At 54.5% G+C, this 23,041-nt stretch overlaps 1 protein-coding gene across 1 annotated transcript in view; it reads left to right on the top strand.

Annotated features, from left to right (window-relative positions):
- Positions 1-23,041, top strand: part of SMAD3 (SMAD family member 3) — a 120,300-nt gene that overhangs the window by 87,981 nt on the left and 9,278 nt on the right. The window contains exons 2-7 of the mRNA XM_007166070.2: positions 4,136-4,329; positions 5,245-5,376; positions 6,678-6,752; positions 10,126-10,176; positions 19,924-20,136; positions 22,515-22,652. Coding sequence (XP_007166132.1) covers positions 4,136-4,329; positions 5,245-5,376; positions 6,678-6,752; positions 10,126-10,176; positions 19,924-20,136; positions 22,515-22,652 — 803 coding nt within the window. The remainder of the gene's footprint in view (positions 1-4,135; positions 4,330-5,244; positions 5,377-6,677; positions 6,753-10,125; positions 10,177-19,923; positions 20,137-22,514; positions 22,653-23,041) is intronic.

Genomic DNA, 23,041 nt, shown 5'->3' with positions numbered 1-23,041 from the left:
CCACCTTCCCTCCACCTCCCTCCCATCATCCCGTCCTGCGTCCCCTCTCCCTCCTCCCCACCACTTCCTCCTTTTTACTCCCCCACCCCCTTTCTCCCTGCTCCTTCCTCTGTGCCTGGAGCTCTCTCTGCCATACTTCTTCAGGTAGACAGCCAGGCTCTTCAGGCCCTGAGAGGAAAGAGCCCATGTAACGCAGAAAGGATTGGCTGAGGAATCAGGACACTGAAGTCTCTGCCTACAGATGTGATGAGCCTTCTGCGCTCCTTCACCACCTCCTTGACTCTCCTTCCCATCCCTCAACTCCCGAAGCCCATAAGGGCCACGTCACGCCCAGACCTTGGCCTCCGTCACATAACGTGTCTGAGCCTCGTGTGTCCCGAGGTGTCCCATTTCTGCCCACTCCACGCCCTTTTCCCCCTTGCAGGCCCGTGAGCAGGTGTTGGGCCCTGGGTCACTCTGGGTCTCTGGCTTGGCTGTGCCAGTCCTGGGGGTTAGGATGTTAGGGCGGCGTGTGAGCGTCCCTCCACGTCAGGAGTGCCCAGAGCGTCCTGTCCCCGCACCTTCCCTGCCTAAGGCACAGGCCCAGTGCAGGGCTGACGGGAACTTGGCCTTTCGCGCCCTCTCTCAGGCCGTTTGCCCCGTGGAAGCAGGGACCCTTCTCTTGCGTTGTCCACCATCACCCCTCCTCCTGCCCTGTATTACTATTTTTTTTTACATCTGTGATTCTATTTCTGTTTTGTAAATAGGTTCATTTGTACCATTTTTTTTAGATTCCACATATAAGTGATATCATATGATGTTTTCCTTTTTGTCTGACTTCACTCTGTATGACAATCTCTAGGTCCATCTGTGTTGCTGCAAATGGCATTATTTCATTCTTTTTATGGCTGAGTAGTATTACATCATACATACGTTCCGCATCTTCTTTATCCATTCCTCTGTCAGTGGACATTTAGGTTGCTTCCACGTCCTTGCTATTGTGAATAGCGCTGCATTTTTTTTTTTTTTTTTTTTTTAAAGCAAGAGGGCTAACCCTTCCATCAACCAGGTGGGGGTTGGGGGCTCCCTCCACAGCCCACTCTTTCCTCGCTGCTGGTCTGAGCCTCTCTCCAAGGCCTCCCCCTGCAGAGGCCACTCCAGATGTCCAGCTGGCTCTTTGTTGGGGCTTTTGTCCAACACTGAAGAGCAGATGTGACCACTTCCCTATCTGTGGGCACACGGTGGCTTTGCAAGAAAATGGGAACAGCTGAGTCCCTCTCTGTCCCCACTCATCACCTCCCACTCTCCATTTCTCTCCTCCTCAGCCCCACAGCTCACCTCACTTCTCCGGGGCCGGGTTTGGAGAGTGGCTGTTGTGATGGGGAAGAATAACGGTCCTTGATTAGTGCTTCACAAAGTGCTTTTGAGTGGATACTGAGCTGCGTGAGGTCAGGGGCAGCAGTGGGGGAGAATGTTCCATTTTACAGATGAGGTAACTGAGGGTCCTGGAGACTTCAGGACTTGCCCAGGGTCTCACAGCCGGAAGAGGAGAACCTCGTCTTGACCCCAGGTCTCATGACTCCACATCTGGCCATCTGCCTTCTGTATCTCAGGGGCGAGTCCCAGGCTGTCTTCTCTCATTCTGCCTCCTAATTACTGTTTTTGGGCTGTCAGGGTTCCTTGGTCTGGGACCCCACAGGAGGGAGGTAATTACATCCTTTGAGCTGCTCTTAGTCAGCAGATCCCTGCCAGTCCCTGTGCCCAAGCCCAGTTCTGACCTCTGTCTGTCCTCCCCTCTGCCCAGGCCAGTGGCTCTGAGAGTTTGATTGGATTCCTGTTTCTCTCTCTTTGGTTGGTGCTTCTGGTTGCATCTGGCAAGCCCCTCCCTCACAGAGTGTCCATAAATTCCATATATTCAGGAAAATGGGTGCCCTCAGTCGTATGGGGGCAGGGAGGGAGAGCTTCAAATGCCTCTCCACCAGGCCTGCCCAGCTATTAGAAAAGTCCTGCCTGCTGGCCAGTGGGGTCCTCGGATGGGCCGCCTTGTAGAAAGAGCAGTACTGCCTCTGGGTGCCTCCTTATTGATGAACATCCATCTCATCCGCTCTGACTCTCCACTACCCCCAGTCTGCTTGTCCCTGCAGCCAGCGTTATCACGGGGCCTGTCTCTTGCGTGCGTGCACGCACACAGACGCACACACAAGCACACTCTCAGCCCACTTACGCATCTCAGAGGCTTCCTGTGGCTTTTAGAAGAAAGGCAGAACCTCTCACCATGGCACCTGAGACCCTGCAGAAGCACCCCTGTCTGCTACCCCAGCCTCCCTCCTCTCCGGTCACTCTGGCCTTCGTTCTGGTCTTCCTCCTCACCGTGTTTTCCACCTTCCCAGGGCCTTTGCACATGCTCTTCTCTCTATGTGGAATGCCCTCCTCCCATACCCCTTTGACTACTTAGTTCTTACTTATCCTTTAGACTTTCCGGTCAACCACCACCTCCTCAGAGATGCCCTGTCCCGCCCTTCAGTGCAGCAGGGTCCCCAGGGTCATAGGCTCTTGTGGTTCCCTGCACTTAGTTTGTCATTGTAGCTGTCCTGATTATGTGATTAATATCGGTCTTGCCCACGGAAGTTCTGTGGAAGCAGGGACCGCTCTGTGGTCTCTTCTTTTTTTTTTTTTTAACATCTTTATTGAAGTATAATTGCTTTACAATGGTGTGTTAGTTTCTGCTTTAAAACAAAGTGAATCAGTTATACATATACATACGTCCCCATATCTCTTCCCTCTTGCATCTCCCTCCCTCCCACCCTCCCTATCCCACTCCTCTAGGTGGTCACAAAGCACCGAGCTGATCTCCCTGTGCTATGCGGCTGCTTCCCACTAGCTATCTATTTTACATTTGGTAGTGTATATATGTCCATGACACTCTCTCACTCTGTGGTCTCTTCTACTCTCTTTCCCTCACCACTGTATCCCTAGTGCCCCACAGAATAGGAGCTCATGAAAGACTTGTTAGATAAAGGACTCGGTGTGAACGGAATCTCCTCACCTGTCTAGTACCTGGCGTTGCTTGAAGTCTCTCGTCTCTCCCTTCGGATGCCTCCTGCCTCCTGCCTTACTCTTGGCTGATGGTGCTCCCGCCACTCAAGCTCCCAGCTGTCGTGGCCTGTGGCACTGCTCCAACTTTCTTGTCCTGCAGATGACCTGGGGCTTTTGGAAAGAGGAGGAATCTGATGTAGTGGGTTGGGGTAGCCTCTGGGATTTTGCCTTGTTCACAAGCTTCTTCCGTGGACCCGTGCTGCTGGTTCACCAGCGACCACACTCTGGCCTGGGCTGGGGGCCCGGCCGCCAGGTCAGCTGCTCAGAGGCTAACTCACCACGGAAGCTGTGGTTTGCACAGGGACAGGACACTGCTGTGGGGGGTGGGTTCGGCCCAGCCAGGCTGGGGACTGTGGCAGAAGCAAGTCACAGGCTCGGCTCCCGCTCTGCTCACGCACGACCGCTCAGGCCTTAGCTCTGAACTGGGACACCTGGGCCAGCCTGCCGGCAGCCCTCACACTAAGAGGGACTCCCGAGAGGTCTGCAGTGTAGCCTCTGACCAGTTAAAATTCCCCTTCATTGCCTTCTCTCCCTCCCTGCCTCATCACAAACACCAACTGAAAAAAAGAGAGTTTTTTTTTTTTTCCCCTGGTTTCTCATGTGTGAGAGAGGAACTGGGTGAGTGTGGAAAGCGATTAGAGAGGGAGGGCCTGTGTGCTGTCACCCTCCTCCTCAGCTTCACTGTGGTCCTCACAGCGGCTCCTGAAGAGCTCCCGTCTCCTGCTTCAGCCCTGTCCCCTCTGCACACCTGCACCTGGCCCCGACCTTTCCAGAGCATGATTCGGTGTCGTTCCCCTCACGGGGCGGGTCCGAGGTCAGCTCTGCCAGCCTGGGAGCCCTCGGCCTTGCTGGGTGGGCCTCTGTGTTCTTCTCCTGGACCCCTTCCAGCACACACACAGCTTCTCTGATCTCCTGGCCCTCTGCGTGTGAGACAGACCAGTGGAGGGGAGCTTCCTGAGTCTCTGCCAGCGAGCTCTCATGGAGCTCGGCAGGCCGGACTTGGGAGGAGGCAAGCCAGACCCACTTCACTGTCTGTTTCTGCCCCTCCCGTTCCCGGCAGGTCCCTAGATGGCCGGCTGCAGGTGTCCCACCGGAAGGGGCTCCCCCATGTCATCTACTGCCGCCTGTGGCGATGGCCTGACCTACACAGCCACCATGAGCTGCGGGCCATGGAGCTGTGTGAGTTCGCCTTCAACATGAAGAAGGACGAGGTCTGCGTGAATCCCTACCACTATCAGAGGGTGGAGACCCCAGGTACGCCGCCTCTGTAGGGTCTGCAGCTACCTACGTGGCATTGTCCTCCCCCTTTCCCTCCCCACTTCCCCCTCTCCCGTCCCTCTCCCCCTTTCTCCCTCCCCTCCCTCTCCCCCTTTCCCCCTCTCATCCCTCTCCCCCTTTCCCCCTCCCATCCCTCTCCCCCTTTCCCCCTCCCATCCCTCTCCCCCTTTCCCCCTCCCATCCCTCTCCCCCTTTCCCCCTCCCTTTCCCCTCCCTCTCCCCTTTCCCCCTTCTCCCTCTCCCCCTCCCTCTCCCCCTTTCCCCCCTCCCATCCCTCTCCCCCTTTCCCCCTCCCTTTCCCCTCCCTCTCCCCTTTCCCCCTTCTCCCTCTCCCCCTCCCTCTCCCCCTTTCCCCCTCCCCTCCGTCTCCCCCTTCCTCTCCCCTTCCCCCTCTCCCCTCCCCCCTCCCCTCCCTCTCCCCTTTCCCCCTCTCCCCTCCCTCTCCCCTCCCTCCCCTCCCTCTCCCCCTTCCTCTCCCCTTCCCCCTCTCCCCTCCCCCCTCCCCTCCCTCTCCGCCTCCTCTCCCTCTCCCCCTTTCCCCCTCTCCCCCTCCCTCTCCCCTTCCCCCTCCCATCCCTCTCCCCCTTTCCCCCTCCCTCTCCCCCTTCCTCTCCCCTTCCCCCTCCCCCCTCCCCTCCCTCTCCCCCTCCTCTCCCTCTCCCCCTTTCCCCCTCTCCCCTCCCTCTCCCTTTCCCTCTCCCATCCCTCTCCCCCTTTCCCCCTCCCTCTGCCCCTCCTCTCCCCCTTTCCCCCTCCCCCTCCTCTCCCCCTTTCCCCTCTCTCCCTGTTCTCTTTGTGAGGGAGGGCCTGTGGTGCATTTGGGGGTGCAGGGGCTTTGGTGCCAGCCTGGCGTCGATGCTGATCCACCTCTGCTCTGTTTCCTCTGAACAGTTCTACCTCCTGTGTTGGTGCCACGCCACACAGAGATCCCGGCCGAGTTCCCCCCGCTGGACGACTACAGCCATTCCATCCCTGAAAACACTAACTTCCCCGCCGGCATTGAGCCCCAGAGCAATATTCCAGGTATGCACACGTGGGCAGTGAGGCTGGCCCAGGAGGTGGGGGCCAGATAGACCCATCACCCGGTCTCTGCACACACGCTGGCCCGAGGCCCCTGACTCAGAACTGCATCCCTGTGGGGAGAGGACCCGTGGCCTTGGCTCCTCGCTCACTAATGATGCTTTTCTTGGCACGGAGGAGCGGCGGCGTGACCTTCCCGCCCGGCCTCGGTGCAGTCATTTATTTTGGAAGCGGAAATAGCAACGCTGTGTTTCTCTCACCGCCCTCGCGGCCGGGGCTGGAGTTCAGGCAGGATCCCCGACAGTCTGGGGGCTGCAGAGGCAGCGGGCGAACAGAGGGCCGAGGGCCAGGCAGTGTGCGGAGAACTGGCCCTGTAAGTAAGCCCGGGGAGGGTTACAAGCTGGGTGGGAGGTTTTATTCCACTGGGAGGAGTGGGCTCTGCCTTCAGAGTGCAAATGTTTTTAGAAGCCCCTCATTTACATGCAAATAATGTGTGAATCACCAGCGCTCTGGGCGTCCAGGAAAACTGCTTGGCGGAGCTTAGCCAGTCCCAGCGCAGGTGGCTGGGCAGTGAAGTGCCGCCTTACTTTCAGAGCTGGCTAGTTTGGATGCGCCTTTCACCCTGAGTGAGCTCAACGTGCTGAGGTTGACGGCAGGCCTTCGCGCGTGCGTCACAGTGTTAAGGAGGGACCCGCTTTACAAATCCAGGCTTGCAGATCCTTCACAGGTGGCGCTGGTCCCTAGGGGTGGGTTGCCCACTCTGTTCATTCAGCAAAACAGAGAGCTGAGTCGGGGTCTGGGGGTCATTCAGAGAAACAGATCGCCATCTCTGCTGTCGTGGAACTTGCATCCCACTTCGGGAGCTAAGACATCCTCTCAAGAGACAGCAAATAACCATGGATCTGCACATGGGTAGATAATAGAGCCAAAGGGCAGTTTGAGGCTGTTGCCCTTCAGGGGACAGAGATGAGTGAGGCTGACGTGAGTCCACTGCCCCCCTGGAAGGGAGGCGGAGCTTAAGCCTAACCTTGAGGGATGGGGAGAAGTTTAGCCCGGCAGAGGCTGTAGGAATAGGCATTTCAGACTTGGGAGTCAGGGATGGTGTGAACAAAGGTGGTCATGATCCAGGTGGGGAGCAGGAAGGAAGAAGGGCATGAGGAAGGCGGGAGCCAGGGATCCAAGGCCCAGAGCTCCTCGGCTCCCGCCCCCTGGCATAATGGTGTAAATGTGTGAGTTTGCAAAGGGCATCTCAAGAGCCAAACCAGAGAGGCCATTTAATGAACCACCTTCCTTTCAATTCCCAGAAACCCCACCCCCGGGCTACTTGAGTGAAGATGGAGAGACCAGTGACCACCAGATGAACCACAGCATGGACGCAGGTCAGAGTCTCGTGGGGGCTCTGCTCCTAAGCCTGAGTGCCCGCCCTCCCCCGTCCCTGCCTCTGTCCCTCCATCCAGTATGTACAGAGCAATCACTGGGCTCGGGTCTGCGACAGAGGAGGAGCCAAGCTGCTCACAGTTCGTGGGGGAGACCAACAAGACAGCCCGCAGTCACCGTGCCATCTCATATATGCCCTGATGGAAGGCGCCAGTGGCATCGGGGCACAGAGCAGGGCCACGTAACCCAGCCTGGGGACGGGGTGTTGGGGGTGCCGAGCATTACCTTGCAGTGTAGGTTTCTCTCGAGTTGAGTGTCGGAGATGTGTAGGGTTTGGCCAGGCCATCAGGGCAGGCAGAGGGTGTGCCAGGCAGAGTCGGGGGCGTGGGCAGGAGAGCTGGTGAGTTCTGGGATGGCTGGAGTGTACTCCTCCAGAGACAGGAGGGCCCCGTCACTCAAGGCTTCGTGTGTGGCCGGGGACTGAGGAGGAGCCCCTACAGGCTTTAAGCAGATGAGATGCTGCTGGCAGTAGGATGGAGGGTGGGCTCCATCACCTGAAATAGCTCAGGAGAGCCGAAACAGAGGCAGGGTCTTTGCTAGTGGCAGTCGAGGCCCCGAAGCATCGATTTTTATGTGATGACCAAATGTGATCTGTGTGTTCCTGCTGTGAGCGACCCAGCCCAGTCATCTCCAGCCACATCTCCAGATGTTCCCGCCTCATTTGTTAAGGGACCAAATTGGCTCCAGACCAGCAGTTTCTTGAATTGAACCCCAGCTGCCACATCGCATGTGCACTGTGTTGCGTGTGGTTGGGTGAGGAGGAGGGGCCGAGCAGATGTTCCCTCCCCATGACGCCGGGCATGCCTTGTATACACAGAGCCGCCTGACGCGGTGGGGCCACCTGCCCTGCACGCAGCCCAGAAGAGAGCGTAATTCTCAAAAGAAGGATGCGGGAGACTTGCATGTTTACTGTAAACGTGGTCACTTGATAACGTAGCCTGGGCATCATGGCCCTTGGGGTTTAGCACACATACCCCGACACACCCCTGATAGATGGCTGACAGTGTGAACCCAGCCGGAATGCATCGAAGACCTTCCTGTATTCGATGCCAAGTGACCGCTGTAAGGGTACAGCTATTAAACGCTGGCATGGGAAGCAAGCCAGCTAAGCAGCATTTCTGCAGATGCTGTATTTCTTCTCCCTCTCCGTTCCCCCTTCCTTCCTGGCTGCTCTTCATGTTTGTGGAATGATTACTCCGAGATACTGTGGGTTCACTTCCAGACAACCACAGTAAAGCAAGTCCCACAAATTTTTCGTTTCCCAGTACATGTAAAAGTTATGTTTACACTATAGTGTATTAAGTGTGTAATAGCATTATGTCTAAAAAAGCAGTATACACACCTTACTTAAAAAATACTTGATTGCTAAAAAATGTTAACCATCACCTGAGCCTTCAACGAGTCATAATCTTTTTTGCAATAGTAACGTCAGAGATCATGGATCGCAGATCACCATTACCAATATAATAATGGTGAAAAAGTTAGAAATATTGTGAGAATTATCAAAATGGGACAGAGAGGTGCAAAGTGAGCAGATACTGTTGGAAAAACCGTGCTGATAACACTTGCTCCACGCAGGGTTGCCACAAACCTTCATTATGTAAAAGATGCAGCATCTGCAGAGCACAGTAAAGGAAAGTGCAGTAACACGAGGTCTGCTTTTACTGTTATAAAAGTGAACAGACCAAAGGAGAGGGTCTTCTATGGGACGAGCAGCCACCTTTTCACCCTCTCAGCTCTTGTTCCTTCCCCTTCCTCTCCTTCCTTTCTGCTCCATCTTCTCTGTCTCTCCCTGCCTCCTCTCCTCCCTTAATGTACCTGTTGTGAACGTTAATGATTTATTGAATGTGTGCCCCGGCTTTGTGGACCCCAGCCAGCCCGTGGGTGGGGTCTCCTATTTATTCTTTGCTCTTCACTCAAACCAGTCCAGTTGCTCATGGACTTGGCTTCCCGGACAGTTGAGAATGTGGTAGCGCCTCATTTGGGGCCCGAGGATCACCTTGTCCAGCCCTGCTTCTCCCCTGACATGCACACATGTCTGTTCAGACCAGTGAGAAGGTCCCACTGCCTTCCTGGGTCTCCGTCATTCGGGCCAGTACAAATCAGGAGACCAACACTTAACTGAGCACATACTATGTACCAGCTATGGTATAGGCATTTTCATAGGCACGATCTCACTTCATTTCCACAAATCACACGATAGGTGGTATTCTCCCCCATTTTATACCTGAGGGGAAAATAATCAAGGCTCGAAGAGGTCGAACCACTTTGCCAAAGTCCCGTGGCTGATAAGTGGTGCCACGTCCAGACCCCGTGGCAGATTCGGAAGCTCTGCTCTTTCTGTGACTCTTCCACATCCCCCCGAAGATTGGGTGCTAGGGGTGAAAAAGAAACCCGTGGTTCCTCCCGGGTCCTCAAGGAGGTTACAGCTGAGTTAAGGAGCAGGGGCAGACCCCCGTTAACAGCTCAAGGCAGCGTAAGCTTAAGGCCCAGCTGTGAGGACTGTAGACTTCAGGGGGTGGAGCCGGGGCTGAAATCACAGGGCTGTCAGTCAATAAACAACTCGCCAGAGCTGGAGCCCCATGGGTGCAGGGACAAAGGAGGGACCAGCCCAGTGTTGCCTTCTGGAAAAGCAGTCACTTGGTTTTCGGAAGGCTGACTCCGTGTGGGTTTTTTTTCTTTTTCCGGGGGAAAAAACAGAGTAACGATATTAGAGTAGGAAGAATTGGGTAGTTAGGACTTTTCCCCACATGTAGCATCATGTCTTACATAAAATGTCAGTCTGGTTGCTGAGTTGTGGGGTGTCCGAGGCAGCTCAGTGAGTTTCCTGAAACCTGGGGAAAAGGCTGCGTTGGTATTTGCAGGTCCTGAGCCGTGAGAACAGGACTGGTGAGGTCTGGGCAGCTGCAAGCCTTGCCTTCGCTGCCTGGGGCCTAGAGCAGCTGTGGAGAGGGTCTTCCCTGCTCCTTCTGTCCCTCTGGGGGCTCAGTTAACAGGGAGGGTCAGTGTGAGGTCTGTGCACCCAGGCTGGGAATGCAGCAGCCCTGTGCCCGGGGGCTTGGTTAGAAGCATCAAACCATCAAGTTGTGGAAGAGACTCCAAGGTCATCCGCTCATCCATTGGTTCCACAGATGAGGAAGCTGGGGCCTGGGGAAGGGAGAGCACAGGCAAGGATGTGGGTTTGGTCTTCTCCTGGGCCGTGGAGTCTCAGTCCAAGGTTTTCTTCCTGCCCCACCTTGATGCAGATGTTCTGTCATCTGGCTCCCCAGGCCAACTGTCTTTTCCGAAGTCTCACAGCTGTGTCTCACCTCCTAGGTTCTCCAAACCTATCCCCGAATCCGATGTCCCCAGCACACAATAACTTGGGTAAGTAGCTCTTTGTCTGGATGACTCAATCCCCCTCTAGCTGTAGCCCTGCCTGGTGGCCCGTGTGTGGAGGGGGCCCTGAAGTTGAGGCTTCCCTGCTCCAACCCCCACCATCTGCCCAGTGCAGCCCATCAGGTTTCTGGTTACATTGTTTCTGGGGTCACCCACAGAACGGGAAACCTGAGAACAGTGGTGGCAGGAAAGGCAGCCGTGTGCCGGGTTCGTATTTCCCCAGGGAGGCGGTTAGACACGAGTGAATGAAAAACCCCCAAACCTTGTGCTTAAGAGACACGAGGGTCTCTGGTCAGTGAGCGTCCGTGTGTGGTTTGATGCAAAGCCACGGGCAGCGGTGCAAACTGCAGCCCCCGGCTTTCGGGGACTTGTTTCAGATACACTTACTTGGATTTTATCTGAGCACCTCATCTGACAATGATGTCATTTTTATTTAAAACAGTACCATATAAGGAATTTGGGGGGGGGAAGCCAAGTTACCCATAATCCCCCTGCCCTAACAAATATTTTTGTTTCATCTTGGTCCCTCTGATGTTTGTGGACAGGCACATATATTTGTGCTTTGCCTTTGAGATGATAGTTCATATCCATCTTCTCCTTCTGTCTTCTCATTGTTATTTTGTAAACACATTTCCATACTTGGATGACTCGTTGATCATCTTGCATTATCTCATGATGTTTTGGAGCAGCTGGGCCATCATTTCCACAACCTTCCCTTAGATGTTTGATTTCTGGGTCATTTTTCTGAGATTCACTTTTTTAATCCAGGAGCATCCTTTGGCTTCAGCGTAGGGCCTGCCGGAGGGCTCAAAACAAATTAATTATTTGTTCAGTTTTTATTGAGGGCAAGTTTTTTTCTGTGTTGGTCTGGTAGCTTTAGAAAAATGTGAGTTTGATTTTGTTCCAGCCTGTATTGCTGGGGTTTGATTTGTGGCTCAGGAAGAGAAGGAGTTAATATCCAAGCTTGGTGAATCAGAGTGGATTGGCCTGGCTTTTGTTCCCAGTTGTTCCCAGTCCTTGACTGATAGCATCAGATGAAGAAAGTCATCATTTGGAATGTGGGGAGCTGCTTGAAAACCTTTTGATACAGGCTGGCAAGTGGGCAGTGTGAAATGTAACTTTGGGGGATCTGTTTTATCATCTTGTAAAATAATACCACTGTGAGTGTTGGGCTTTACAGCGGGAAGGTCACATTCCCGACGTGAAAGGACTGATGGAGTTATTAAACACAAACTCTGAAGGCTGGAAGCTATGTTAACCCTTGAGAACTTAAAGGCCATGACTGTGAACTTGACTCTGGGCTCTCAGCTTTGGAGGCTGAGCCCTCTTACCCCACCATGGCCATGGGCGCCCTGAAGTCGACAGACATCAGAACTGGTGCTTGCCTTGGCAACCCCACTGCCTGACTTGGTGGTTCAGACCGCAAGTTGTCCTGGGTGGGTACTCACTGTGAATTCCCCTCGACATTGTGTGGACCAGGATGACAGCATGTTCTTGAACTTGGCCCCAAGGCAGAGTGCCCTGCTGGCACAGTTCTCCCTGCCTGCTGCCCTGTTCCTCAGCCTTTCGTCTGAGGGTCAGGAATTCTTAGGCCATTTCTTCCAAAGGAAGGGACAGCCTCCAAGCCTGGTGGGCAGAGAGGGGGTGCCCCTTGGCTGGGAAGATGTGAATGTGGGGGACAAGTCAGCCAACAAGCCACGGTAGGACTCACGGCGAGACACGGGCGCCGAAAGGCCCGGCTTCCTCTCTGCTTGCCAAGCCCTCGAACCCCTGCCTTCACCCATTCAATACTATTGGTAGGGCCCCTACCATCCCACAGCCTCTGGCATCGTAGCTGCAAGGGGATGAAAGGATGGTGATGAAGATGGCAAACATTTCTCGAGAACTTGCTATTTACTGAGTGTTGTTCAGAGTGGCTCATGCATGTTAACTGAATCTTTGTAACAACTATCTAAGGTGGTGGTGCTGTGGTTTTTCATTTTATGGAATAGGAAACCAAGGAACGGACTGGTTAATGAACTTGTCCCCTTCACACAGCTAGAAAATGGAGAAGCTGGCTTTGAACTCAGGCCTTGGGGATGCAGAACTTGTGCCCCCATGTGCAGCAGGACCCTGCCTTGCTCGGTCACTTAGACTAGCTCTCCCCTTTTTCACTCAGAAGAACTAGGCTCAAGGAGACACCTATTGACTTACAGTGGGGAACAAATGTCAGGTATGAGGGCCCTGGTGTCCCATGTTGTCCCTGGCTGGGAGCCCTGCCTGCTTGCCTGTCTCTTCCTCACTCATTCATTCTTTGGGCACTTCCTGCTTGGTCACTGTATGCCAGTCCAAGTGGGGGAATTCAAAAAGGTGTCACAGACCCTGACATGAAGGTGCTTTTGGCCTTGTTGGGATAAATAAGGCAGGACGATAAATACTTTTTATATAAAACAAGAGGGGTGACTTCCCTGGTGGTCCAGTGGTTAAGTCTGCCTTCCAGTGCAGGGGATGTGGGTTCGATCCCTGGTCGGGGAACTAAGATCCCACGTGCTGTGGGGCAACTAATCCCTCGCACCGCAACTACTGAGCTCATGCACTACAACTAGAGAGAAGCTGCAACGAAGAGCCCATGTGCCGCAACGAAAGATCCCATGTGCTGCAACTATAATAAATAAATAAATAAGATTAATTAATTAAGATTGCACCTCCTGCCACAGTAAAGTAATTACCTACAAGAGGTAGGTGCAGATGAAGTACCTGAGGGTTCAAAGGAGCAAACGGTGGCATTCCAGTGGGGACATCATCCAGGGTGGCGTCTCCTTTGTATTAACTCATTCAGTCACCATTCGCTGAGTTCCTAGTAGGTACTGATGCTGGTGGTCCAGAGCCGGGGAGGACCTTTAGGCGTTCACAGTCTGGTGGAGTGGCTGGAGGTGTCTGTCCACCGGTGATGCACCGTGCCCGGTGCCAAGGGAGCAGCACAGAGGAGGGAGGAACTGTACGTGCCCAGGAGGACAGTGCCGAGTAGGGTGGGGGGACCTTGGAGTTGTGATGACCTGTATGAGCTGGACCTTGAAGGACAGGTGGGACACGGTGAGGCAGAGAAGGAGGGAAGGACACTGCCGATGGAAGCAATGGCGTGAAAGGGTGGGTTGAGCTCGGAGGACAGCTGGCGGTGTGGTTGGTTGGCTTGTTGGGAGGCACCGTGGAGAAGATGAGGCTGAGGGGGTTGGCGGGCTGCGAAGAGAGCCCTGAGGGCCACCCTATGTAGCCCTGTCTTGCCTATAGGATAAGGCGAGGTGGTGGGTTCTGAGTTGGGGGGTGGTGGTTATCTGATGGCAGCTTCATAATGATTAATCTGGCCACTGTGTGGAATTTAAAATCTAGGGGAAATTACTGGGGCTACCCCACCCCCCCAAAAAATACCCACTTAGGAAGCTGTAGCACTGAAGGAGGCTGAGATGAATGCTTTAGAGAAATGGCAGCGGGAGAGGAGAGGGCGTTTAAGAGTGTCATGAATCAGTGGCATTTATTGATCAGCTTTAACTGGGATAACGATGACGCTTCAGTTTAACTGAGGCAGAGCCCCAGGAGATGGGACGGAGTTTGGGGCGAAGGGCGACAGGGAGATGCCGGTGCTTGCCTGTATCCAGGAAGCAGCAGGACGGTCAGGAGAGAGGCTGCGGCTGGAGGTGCAGCTTTGGAAGCCATTAGCATGTTTGACAGTCTTGCCCAGAGTGGAGTCAGAGACATGATTTTGTCATCAAATGAGTTTGGAAAGCCTATACTGTGCCCCCTCCTGGGGCTCCCAGGGCACCCGCAGTGTAAAGCCTCTGAGAGTCCTGCAGAAAGGAGGCCTGTTTGGTCCAGCGTTTCTCCCACGGGTCCGACCACTGTTGGAACACTTTTCTCTTACGATCCCATTGACCCTCCCGTAGATCTCACTTTGGAAACACTGATGAAGGTTCGGCTGAAGTCCTGGGAGTGGATGGATTCAGTGGAGAGGGAGACCCAGCTCAAGAAGGAAAGAGGGCTGAAGACAGACTCATGGGACCCCCTCGGGAAGAGGCTGAGGGTCAGACGGTGGAGGATGGGGCCTCAGGGAGGGGAGGAGGTGCTGAAGGACACAGTGGGCGGGTTCTGCAGAGATGTAAAGTGAGAAGAGAACTCCTCGTGAGTTCAAGGGCATCCTCTGGGGATAAAAGGGTGGTGGGGTGGGCAGCACGCAGCAGCTGCCCCTGCGTTTCTCCTTTGTGGCTGGCATGTCCCAAACAGTAGGATGCTGACAGGCACGCGGAGAGTTCTCCCCAGAGAGAGACGGGGCATCTCAGGACACCTATTATTTCTAGTAAAGGAGTTATTATACAAAAAGAAAGCAAGCATAGGACATCTGGCTGCTTCTTCATTTCCTCCCTCCTCCAGGCAAAAGATTGCACCTCCTGCCACAGTAAAGCCACTTGGGGTGCCTCGTGGAGGAGCCCCATGAGTGACTGAAAGGAAGCTCAGCTTCTGGCCAGGGGCAGGCTCTGGGGAGGTCCCAGGGCTTTGTTTTGCAGGGAAGGGATGTGAGCAGGTGATGCTCCTGTTATTACACATCATGCCGGATGAGTCACCTGGAATTTCCTAAGGATTTAGGTCAAGGATTGGAGCAAATGGAGGGGAAGGAGGAGGGAGGCGGAGAGAGAGAAGAAAGATAACGAGCTGGATCCTGCCGGTGAGTAAAGTTGTTCTCTGCTTTAAAGTGAGACATCTCGGGAGGGGCCTTGACTGGGGGAAACGAGGTACCAGGGAATGTCCTGGGGCAGCGGCTGAGCTGGAGTTTAAGGAGGTGTTGGTTTCCCGGAGGACCTTGGGCTGAGGCTGCCTTCCTCTCCTGCCAGGAGAAGGGGGCCCTGGTGGCAGAGTAGCAGGAAGACCCCTGGGCCCCGAGAGAGGGCAGGGGCCCACGTTACAGGCCCAACCCGATCCCAGGTGTCTTGGGCTGCTGCACAAGTTCTTTTCCGAGGCCTCGTTGGGCTTTAATCTTCCATAAGCTTGGGACACCACAGGCAGGCATCTTCACGGCAGGAAGTCGGCTGCCGGCTGGACTGTCACGCTCCCGAGGGTCCGTCCAGCTCTTAGACGTTTCCACTGTTCTTGGTTTCAGTAAACTGGTCCTAGGTTGAAAGAGCATGAGGTCTTTTCTGTGTAAAACTGGGTTTGTTGCCTAATCCTTGGTGAGACAAGTTGGAATCGGTGCCCGGCTGCTGGGACACAGCTGGCCTGGGCCTGCAGGGACCTAACCCTCAGGTACACGGGTGGCTCAGGCACAGGGGTAGAGAATGTTTTCACAGCCACCCACGCTGGGCCTTGAAGGTTGCGTCCTGGCAGATGAGGGGGACAAGCAGTCCAGGCAGGGGAAATGCACACGGGGAGTGGGGCGTGGAAGTCTCCTGGCCGGAGGCAGAGCTGCCTTCCGCAGGTGAGCAGGGCGCGGACTAAGGCAGCCGTTTGTGTTCTGACCTTTAGCTTTACAGCGTCGCTGCTCCCGGCCCTTGCCCAGTCCCTGCTTTCAATGTATAGTAGAAAGTTAATTTCCCCGCTCCGACCTTCCCCCCCTCTCGTTTACCGGATTTGGATCTCTCGCACATGTTTTTAATAGGCATCCCTTTGCCTTCTGGGTTTTATTCTGTTTTCTTTTCCTTAAACAAAACAGAAAGTCAATGCCAGCTTGGAATCGGGCTCAGAGCTGAAGCCAGCCAATGCGTTAGGCTGGCAGGGAGCCAGTCGAGAATTAAGTGCCCCGTGCTCCTCGAGTGGTCTGGCCGACACCGCACCGGTGGGGACAGGGGGCCGAGAACGGCTGCAGTGGGAGGCTCCTGCGTCTGCAACACCTCTGCTGCGGGAAGAGAGACTGGCACAGACTCAGCAGTCTGGCCGAGAGCAGAAGCGTTTGAAGGGAAGGCCTTGGGCACACGCCATCAGCTGCCACTCCAGGTGTGCTGAGTCCTTGGCCTAGAGAAGCGAAACCACTTTCCATTGGGAGAGGTCACCTTACCCTGTGGAGTTGTCCTCCCAGAGGAGCCTGTGAGTGGCATATGTTGAGGGTTTTCAGAAGCAACCTTACATAAAATTGCTTCTGCGTTTGTTGGGAAACTCTGGGAACTAGGGTGGGTTGGCTGGCTGGATTGATTGATATGGGGGAGGAGTAGCCACCTGAAGATGTCATTTAAGATTTAGTGCCCAGGACAAGTTTTGTTTCCCCTGCAGAACTAGTAAGAATTGTCTGTCCACCAACCAGAGCCATGTAGCATATTTCCCCTTTTTGCCTTGTCTGCTAGGAAGCTTAGAGCCAAGCTGAGTGCTCTTTCAGTAGCTATAACTTCATGGTTAGCCTGTTTATAATCTTCTCTTTTCCAGGGTCCTGACTTTGTCTTGTTCGGAACCATGGTGTGGATAAGTCCTTTGGTAGGAAAGAAATGAGGGCATACATGCAGTTTAAAATAAAGTGCCATTCGAGGCATAACCCAGAGGTGGTGATCATACTTGGGTCTGCAGCTCCTCGTACAGAAATGCCTTGAGGAAGCACTGAGGGATGATGGGAGGGAGAGAGGTGAAAGGCAGGGCTGACTGTCAGTTGTTTGCAGACAACAGTAAGTGCATGACTGTGGTGCTGCTTCTGAATGTAGGTCAGCTCGTCCAAACAGCACTCCCTGAAATGGCAGCCTTCAGACTTTGCCTTGGCCTGACTGCTCTGTTCCCCCAACTAGCATCTTCTTAATTATGTGTCAGGCTCCTGCATCCTGTGTTTTCCACAACACTGTTCAGTGAGTGTCTGTGAGTTGCAGGGATGTTTAGATAAGGGCTCAGATCTGCTTGGGAGGGCCTCTTGGGCTAGGACCCCAAGCCTCTCTCTGATTCTGAGACACCTTGAAGCCCACACATCCCCAGAATATGGTTCTGGCCCCATGTTACCCAGCGGGTGGCCTGCTGGCTTCTCTTCTTTTGATGGGTGGGCTGGGTCAGTGTTCCTGGGAGCCTAGCTCGCTCACTTCTGCCTGGACTCAGCCCAGGGGGTGCTGGAAAAGGCTTTGTAATTTGGAGATGAAGACTGCTCTGTTCTTTACTTGGCTAGAGAAGCGAAGGCCAGCCCGGATCAGCCATAGCTGCCTCCTCGGGGGGACCCGTGCCAGAAACGCCGTGACCTACACGGTCTGCTTTCAGTGGCTTCCAGTACACTGCAGTCACTGTTCAGACTGGGCCACTGAGGCCAGAGAGGGACGTCACGTCCCTAAGGTTGCACAGCAGGGTCAGCAGAGCTTGCCTCTGGGAATTCCCCAGTGCCTTTCGGCCCTGACACGTTGCCAGACCACTTTGCAGGCTTGGAGTGCACTTGGATTTCTTAGGTGGTGGTGGTTGTTTTTTTTTTTAAGGTTTCCAAAGCAACATAGCTCACATTTTAGTGACCACATTGTTTAGAATATAGCTTATCTCACTGGAATGTCAAGCATCGAGCAAAGCCAGAGCCGGATGTGGCTGACGTGGCTCAAGCCAGCCTCAGGGGCACTGGCCGCAGGCCATGGTCGCTCCTGCCCCATCACACCACTTTCACCATTAAGTAGTGTGGACCCTGGCAAGAGAAGGAGGGGCAAGGACACTTTGCCCCTTTCGGATGGAGGTCAGGACAAGAACAGGATCTTTTCAAGTTGATATAACCAAAATTATTATAATTTCTGTTAACACCATTTACTGAGTGCTTGACGTGTGCCCCGCTCTCCACTGGAATTATCTCAGTCCATCCACAGACAGCGCCTGGTGATAAAGGAGATTCTCCACTCCGGTGACCCGGGGGAGATGCGGACACTGAAACTCAGAGTTTAACTGGTTTGCTCGGCAGCACACAGCTGGTCTGTGTGTGAGCGGAGGGTGGACGATGGTCCATCTGGCCTTGAAGCTTGTGCTCGATGACCTGGTCAAACATCTAGGGCAGTGGTTTTCAACCGGGGCCTATTTTGCCCCGTGGAAGACTTCTCGCCATGTCTGGAGGCATTTCTTACTGTCACAGCTGGGAGGGCGAGATGGATGTGTGCCGCCGGCATCTAGTGGGTAGAGGCCAGGGATGCTGTGCACATCCTAGAGTGCACAGAACCCTCTCCCCGCAAAGACAGAATTATCTGGCCCCAAATCTCAATAGTGCCGAGGTTGAGAAACCTGATCTAGGTGTCCTGACCCTCTAGCTGACTCTTCCTGGGTGTGTTGAGTGCAGGGATGTCACTGGGCTGCAGCTCCTCCCGTGTGTGCTGACCTTCTTTTTACCCTTAGACGGGATCATGGGCGTAGACCCCAGAAGGAGATCAGGGCCACTTTGCCCTGCAGGGGGCCCCGGGCCCCTCCTGGAACAGCTTCTGATATTTTCTCTCCTGGGCTTTACGCAGTTTCAGAGGTCTGGTGAGCTGAGCAGAGGTTCTCGTGGGTTCTCGCTCTGGGACGTTGCCCGGCGGGCGGTGAGCAGGGGTCTCGGGCCAGTGCTGAGACCTGGCAGGGCGAGCCCTTCCCATCACTCTCACTGGCTCCCACAAAGACACGCCCTGAGTGACCAGGCGGCTCCACGTATATGTAAGAGCCAGAGCAAGTGACTCAGGCTGGAGGTCTGAGACGGAGGAATGAGAGCAGCAGAATCCCTGATTCGCCAGCAGATGGTGGGATTCAAGTAGGCAGAGGGCAGGATGTGGCCCAGGGAGCAGTGCAGAGCAGAGAAGCAGCTGGAAGGGCTGGCTGGAGTGCTGGGGAGTCCTGTCAGAGGCGTGGCACTGCTGCAAGTGAGGAATGACGAGGGACCGGCCCAGGGCCAAGAGGATGGACCCTAAGGTGGGAGATGACACACAGATGGGCAGGAGGAGGGCAGGTGTGGAGCCTGGGGCAGCTGGAGGTGACAGGAGGCGTAGGGAGTCACGGGAAAGGTGATGTGGAGGCACGTGAGGGGAAACCTCTATTTCAGGGGTTCCCACCTCTTCTGAGAACCGCCCCCTCACAGGATGGCAGTTTGCTCTGAGGAGCCCTTGACCGAGACACAGACTGACAACTAGGATAAATTCAGAGCTTCTTTTAGGTGAGTTTGTGTCTTAGTCACCCCGACAGATGGCATCCGGATACATTTGGAAGACAGTTTCCGTAATAAGAGGCAGGGACCCAGTTCACTCTGTAGCCGGTGCCTAGTGCCTGGTGCCTGTGCGGTTGTAGACGCGACCCCCTGGGCCGCACCAGCCTTGTCATTTCACAGGCTTGGACGCTGCCGCCCGACAGGCTAGGAGTTTGCCCACGACCAGGCAGAGCCAGAAGCTGCACGCCCTTCTGGGGGGCAGAGATCAGCATGGGTTACTTTGGGGACCTTGGGAGAGAGGTAGATGGTGTGGCCAGACCGCAGTGGGCACTCCTGGCCTGTCCGGTGCGTTTAGGCAGGTGCTTGTCGGTCTCAGGGCCTTTTGGGTTTGACCCAGCACCTCCTTGAATACTGCTTCAACCCAAGGCCAGGCCAGGCAGGGCAGGGCCTTTGTGAGCTCAAACTAATAAAAAGTGCCAAGGCCAGTGGAATGCTTCTCCCAACACCTGAGGATTTTGTCCCACTGGATCCTGCGAGTTTCACACAGTAAAAGGGTGGGGGGGATTATAATGCCCTGAGAGGTGGGGAAACAGGCTTCCAGAGCATCTAGGGGACCCCATCCAGGAGCACAGGGGCTGGGGAGCCCCCTGACCCAGCGGCCCGGCCTGTCTCCCCAGACCTGCAGCCCGTCACCTACTGCGAGCCGGCCTTCTGGTGTTCCATCTCCTACTACGAGCTCAACCAGCGTGTCGGGGAGACATTCCACGCCTCGCAGCCGTCCATGACAGTGGATGGCTTCACCGATCCCTCCAACTCAGAGCGCTTCTGCCTGGGGTTGCTCTCCAATGTTAACAGGAATGCGGCCGTGGAGCTGACGCGGAGGCATATCGGTAAGGGGCGGCCGCGTTCCCCCCGTGACACCACCCCGTGCCCCAGCCCAGCACAGCCCCTGCCAGAACCCACCAGCCACCACTGTGCGCCTCCCCCATGCCCGTCCCCCAAGCTCTGTCTTGCCTTGTTTAGGGGCCAGACAGGTAGAGTTCCGGTTGCTTGATCGTTCCCACTCAGAGACCATTTCTGAAAATTTGAAAGCCACAGAGGAGGACAGTTGACTTTCTTGAGAAAGGCAACTGTGCAATTCTCTTTTTATTTTTTAATTTTTTTTTAACTTTGGGTTTATTTATTTATTTATTTATTTATTTATTTATGGCTGTGTTGGGTCTTCGTTTCTGTGCGAGGGCTTTCTCTAGTTGCGGCAAGAGGGAGTCACTTTTCATCGCGATGTGCGGGCCTCTTCACTATGGCGGCCTCTCTTGCTGCGGAGCACAGGCTCCAGACGCGCAGGCTCAGTAGTTGTGGCGCACGGGGCTTAGTTGCTCCGCGGCATGTGGGATCTTCCCGGACCAGGGCTCGAACCCGTGTCCCCTGCATTGGCAGGCAGATTCTCAACCACTGCGCCACCAGGGAAGCCCCTGTGCAATTCTCTTAATAAAAATACCCTTGAAGTACTGATAGGTGGACAAGTATATAGTCCATCTTGGAGGAATGATATTCTGTTTGTTCACTTCATATATGATGGTTCTAGGAACTTAGAAGAGGTGGAGAGACCAGCATTGCCCGCTGCCGGGACACCACTGCTGCTAACACTCTCTCCTGACACCCAGCACGTGGTGAAAGATCACTTAGTTTAGGGAGGAGGAAGCCTTGCTGTGTGTCACTTGGTTTGCTCATAAAATTAGCATGCTGAGGATGTTCACAGCTTTGCGATCCAGAGTCCTAGAAGGGCCATAGAGATGGTGTAGAGATGGTGGGTATCCTCAGACATTGTTCAGTGCATGCAGGGTGGCCGAGGGGTTCCAGAGTAAACTCAGGAGCTGGGCAGGGCAGCAGGGGTCTGGGCCCATGTGAACCAGAGCACCTCTGCTCTTATTTGTATTATATCTTGCGCCTTCACAGAAGATTTCATTTGGAGAGAGGGTTTTACAGTCAAGAAAAGTTTGGAAGCCATGGGCCTGCGCCAGTGTGCTCATTTTCCAGGGAATAATAACCTGATGCCCAGGGAGGGGCAGAGCCCTGCAGAGGCCACACAGCAAGTGTGTAACACAGTGACAAAGAGCCCCCTGCTGCCCCTGAGCCTGCGTCCTTCCCAGACAGCCTCCTACTTGTTTTCTTTTAAAAAGATCCTCGGTGGTATACACGGGTGTTTACTTACTCACTTTATACTTTTCTATATTTAAGTATAACATTTCAAAAATTACCCAAACATTTTTGTTCTTTGGGTCTGGGTCTTCCCACCTCCACCTCCCGCTCTTGACTGACATAACTCCAGGGCGCCTCCTAGTGGCCCCTGAATCTGTCAGCACCCTGGTGTCTGTGAGCCACCAAGTCCTGTAGCACTGAGCCAGGAAGAACTGGGGAGTGGCGGGGCCGGGGACAGTGGTGGGACGAGGAGGCAGGCCTGCAGCCGGTCACCTGGTTTCCATCCCACTCCACGTTGCGCCTGTGAAAGCTGGCTCCATTCCCCGGCCCTCTGGGCCTCGGCCCCCAGGAGTGGGAACAAAGACCTTCCAGGCAGAAGAAGAGAACATCCCCTGGCTGAGCAGAGACTCGTTGTCAGAGGGTTTATGTAACTGCTTGAATTGCAGAGCCAATTTAAAAATAATTTCTGTCCATCTGGAGTGGATTTAAGAGATGAAGGAAAAGTAAATGATATAAAGCTATGGAATGTTTTAGAAAAATGCATCGAGGGGAGAAAGGTACAGGGAGCGGCACTAATTAAGCCATCTTTGCAGTGAAGGGCTCCTGGGGTATCTGCTGCCTCAGGAGGAGCTCTGCAGGCTGACTAAATGAGTTTCTGAATCTTGGAGGGGGAAGGGACCTAGTAGTAGTAGCAGCAGCAACTACTGCTCACCAGGCACTTGCTGTGTGTCTTACAGCAGCTCCATGAGGTAGGTATTATTGTTGCCCCCATCTTACAGATGAAGAAACTGAGGCTCAGCAGCTGAGTAACTTGGCCGAGGCCCATGGCGGGTCATTGGCAGAGGCTGCTGTTAAGACTTACCCATGTTCTTTCCTCTTGTCGTCTGCCTCCCCAGCTTTGGCAACCTAGCATCACCCACCACTTCCCTGTGTGTTTAGGCTTGGGCTCTGGGCCCTGTTTGCCTGGTGAACCGGGCAGGGAACCAGTCACTTGGAACATCGGCTGCAGTTCTGCCTCCTTTGGTAGCCTCAGCTGGTGCCAGGACCACTCTGACCCGAATCTCTGTAGGGCGAGGCGTGCGGCTGTACTACATTGGAGGCGAGGTCTTTGCAGAGTGCCTCAGCGACAGTGCCATCTTTGTCCAGTCTCCCAACTGTAACCAGCGCTACGGCTGGCACCCAGCCACCGTCTGCAAGATCCCACCAGGTAACACCACCGACATACCCACCCTTTCCCTGAGGTCCTCTCCTCTGCGGCACATGCCTGGGATGCTGGAAAGGTTTCTTCTCTCTTACCTTTTCTCCGCATTGGTGTTTGCATTGACAATCTGGAGATGCTTCCCTTGGGTTTTCTCTCTGCCTTGCTGTCTTATTGTGACCTCCCCAAACCTTCGGGGAGCAGACGCAGCATCTGACAGATCCACCTTTGATCTGTGGGTACGTGTTTATTGCCTGTGTGCATAGATGCTAAGATAGTATGCCTGCTTCCTTCCTTCTTTTCTTCCTCCCTCCCTTCCTTCCTAAAGCCATGCCAGATGCTGTAGGGGATGGAGGGGTGCAGGAAGCCCTCCTGCTGTCCCCACAGACCTTACCCAT

This window comes from Balaenoptera acutorostrata, chromosome 3, assembly GCF_949987535.1.
Source record: "Balaenoptera acutorostrata chromosome 3, mBalAcu1.1, whole genome shotgun sequence".
Taxonomy (NCBI): Eukaryota; Metazoa; Chordata; class Mammalia; order Artiodactyla; family Balaenopteridae; genus Balaenoptera; species Balaenoptera acutorostrata.
This window is presented reverse-complemented; position numbering and strand designations above follow the sequence as displayed.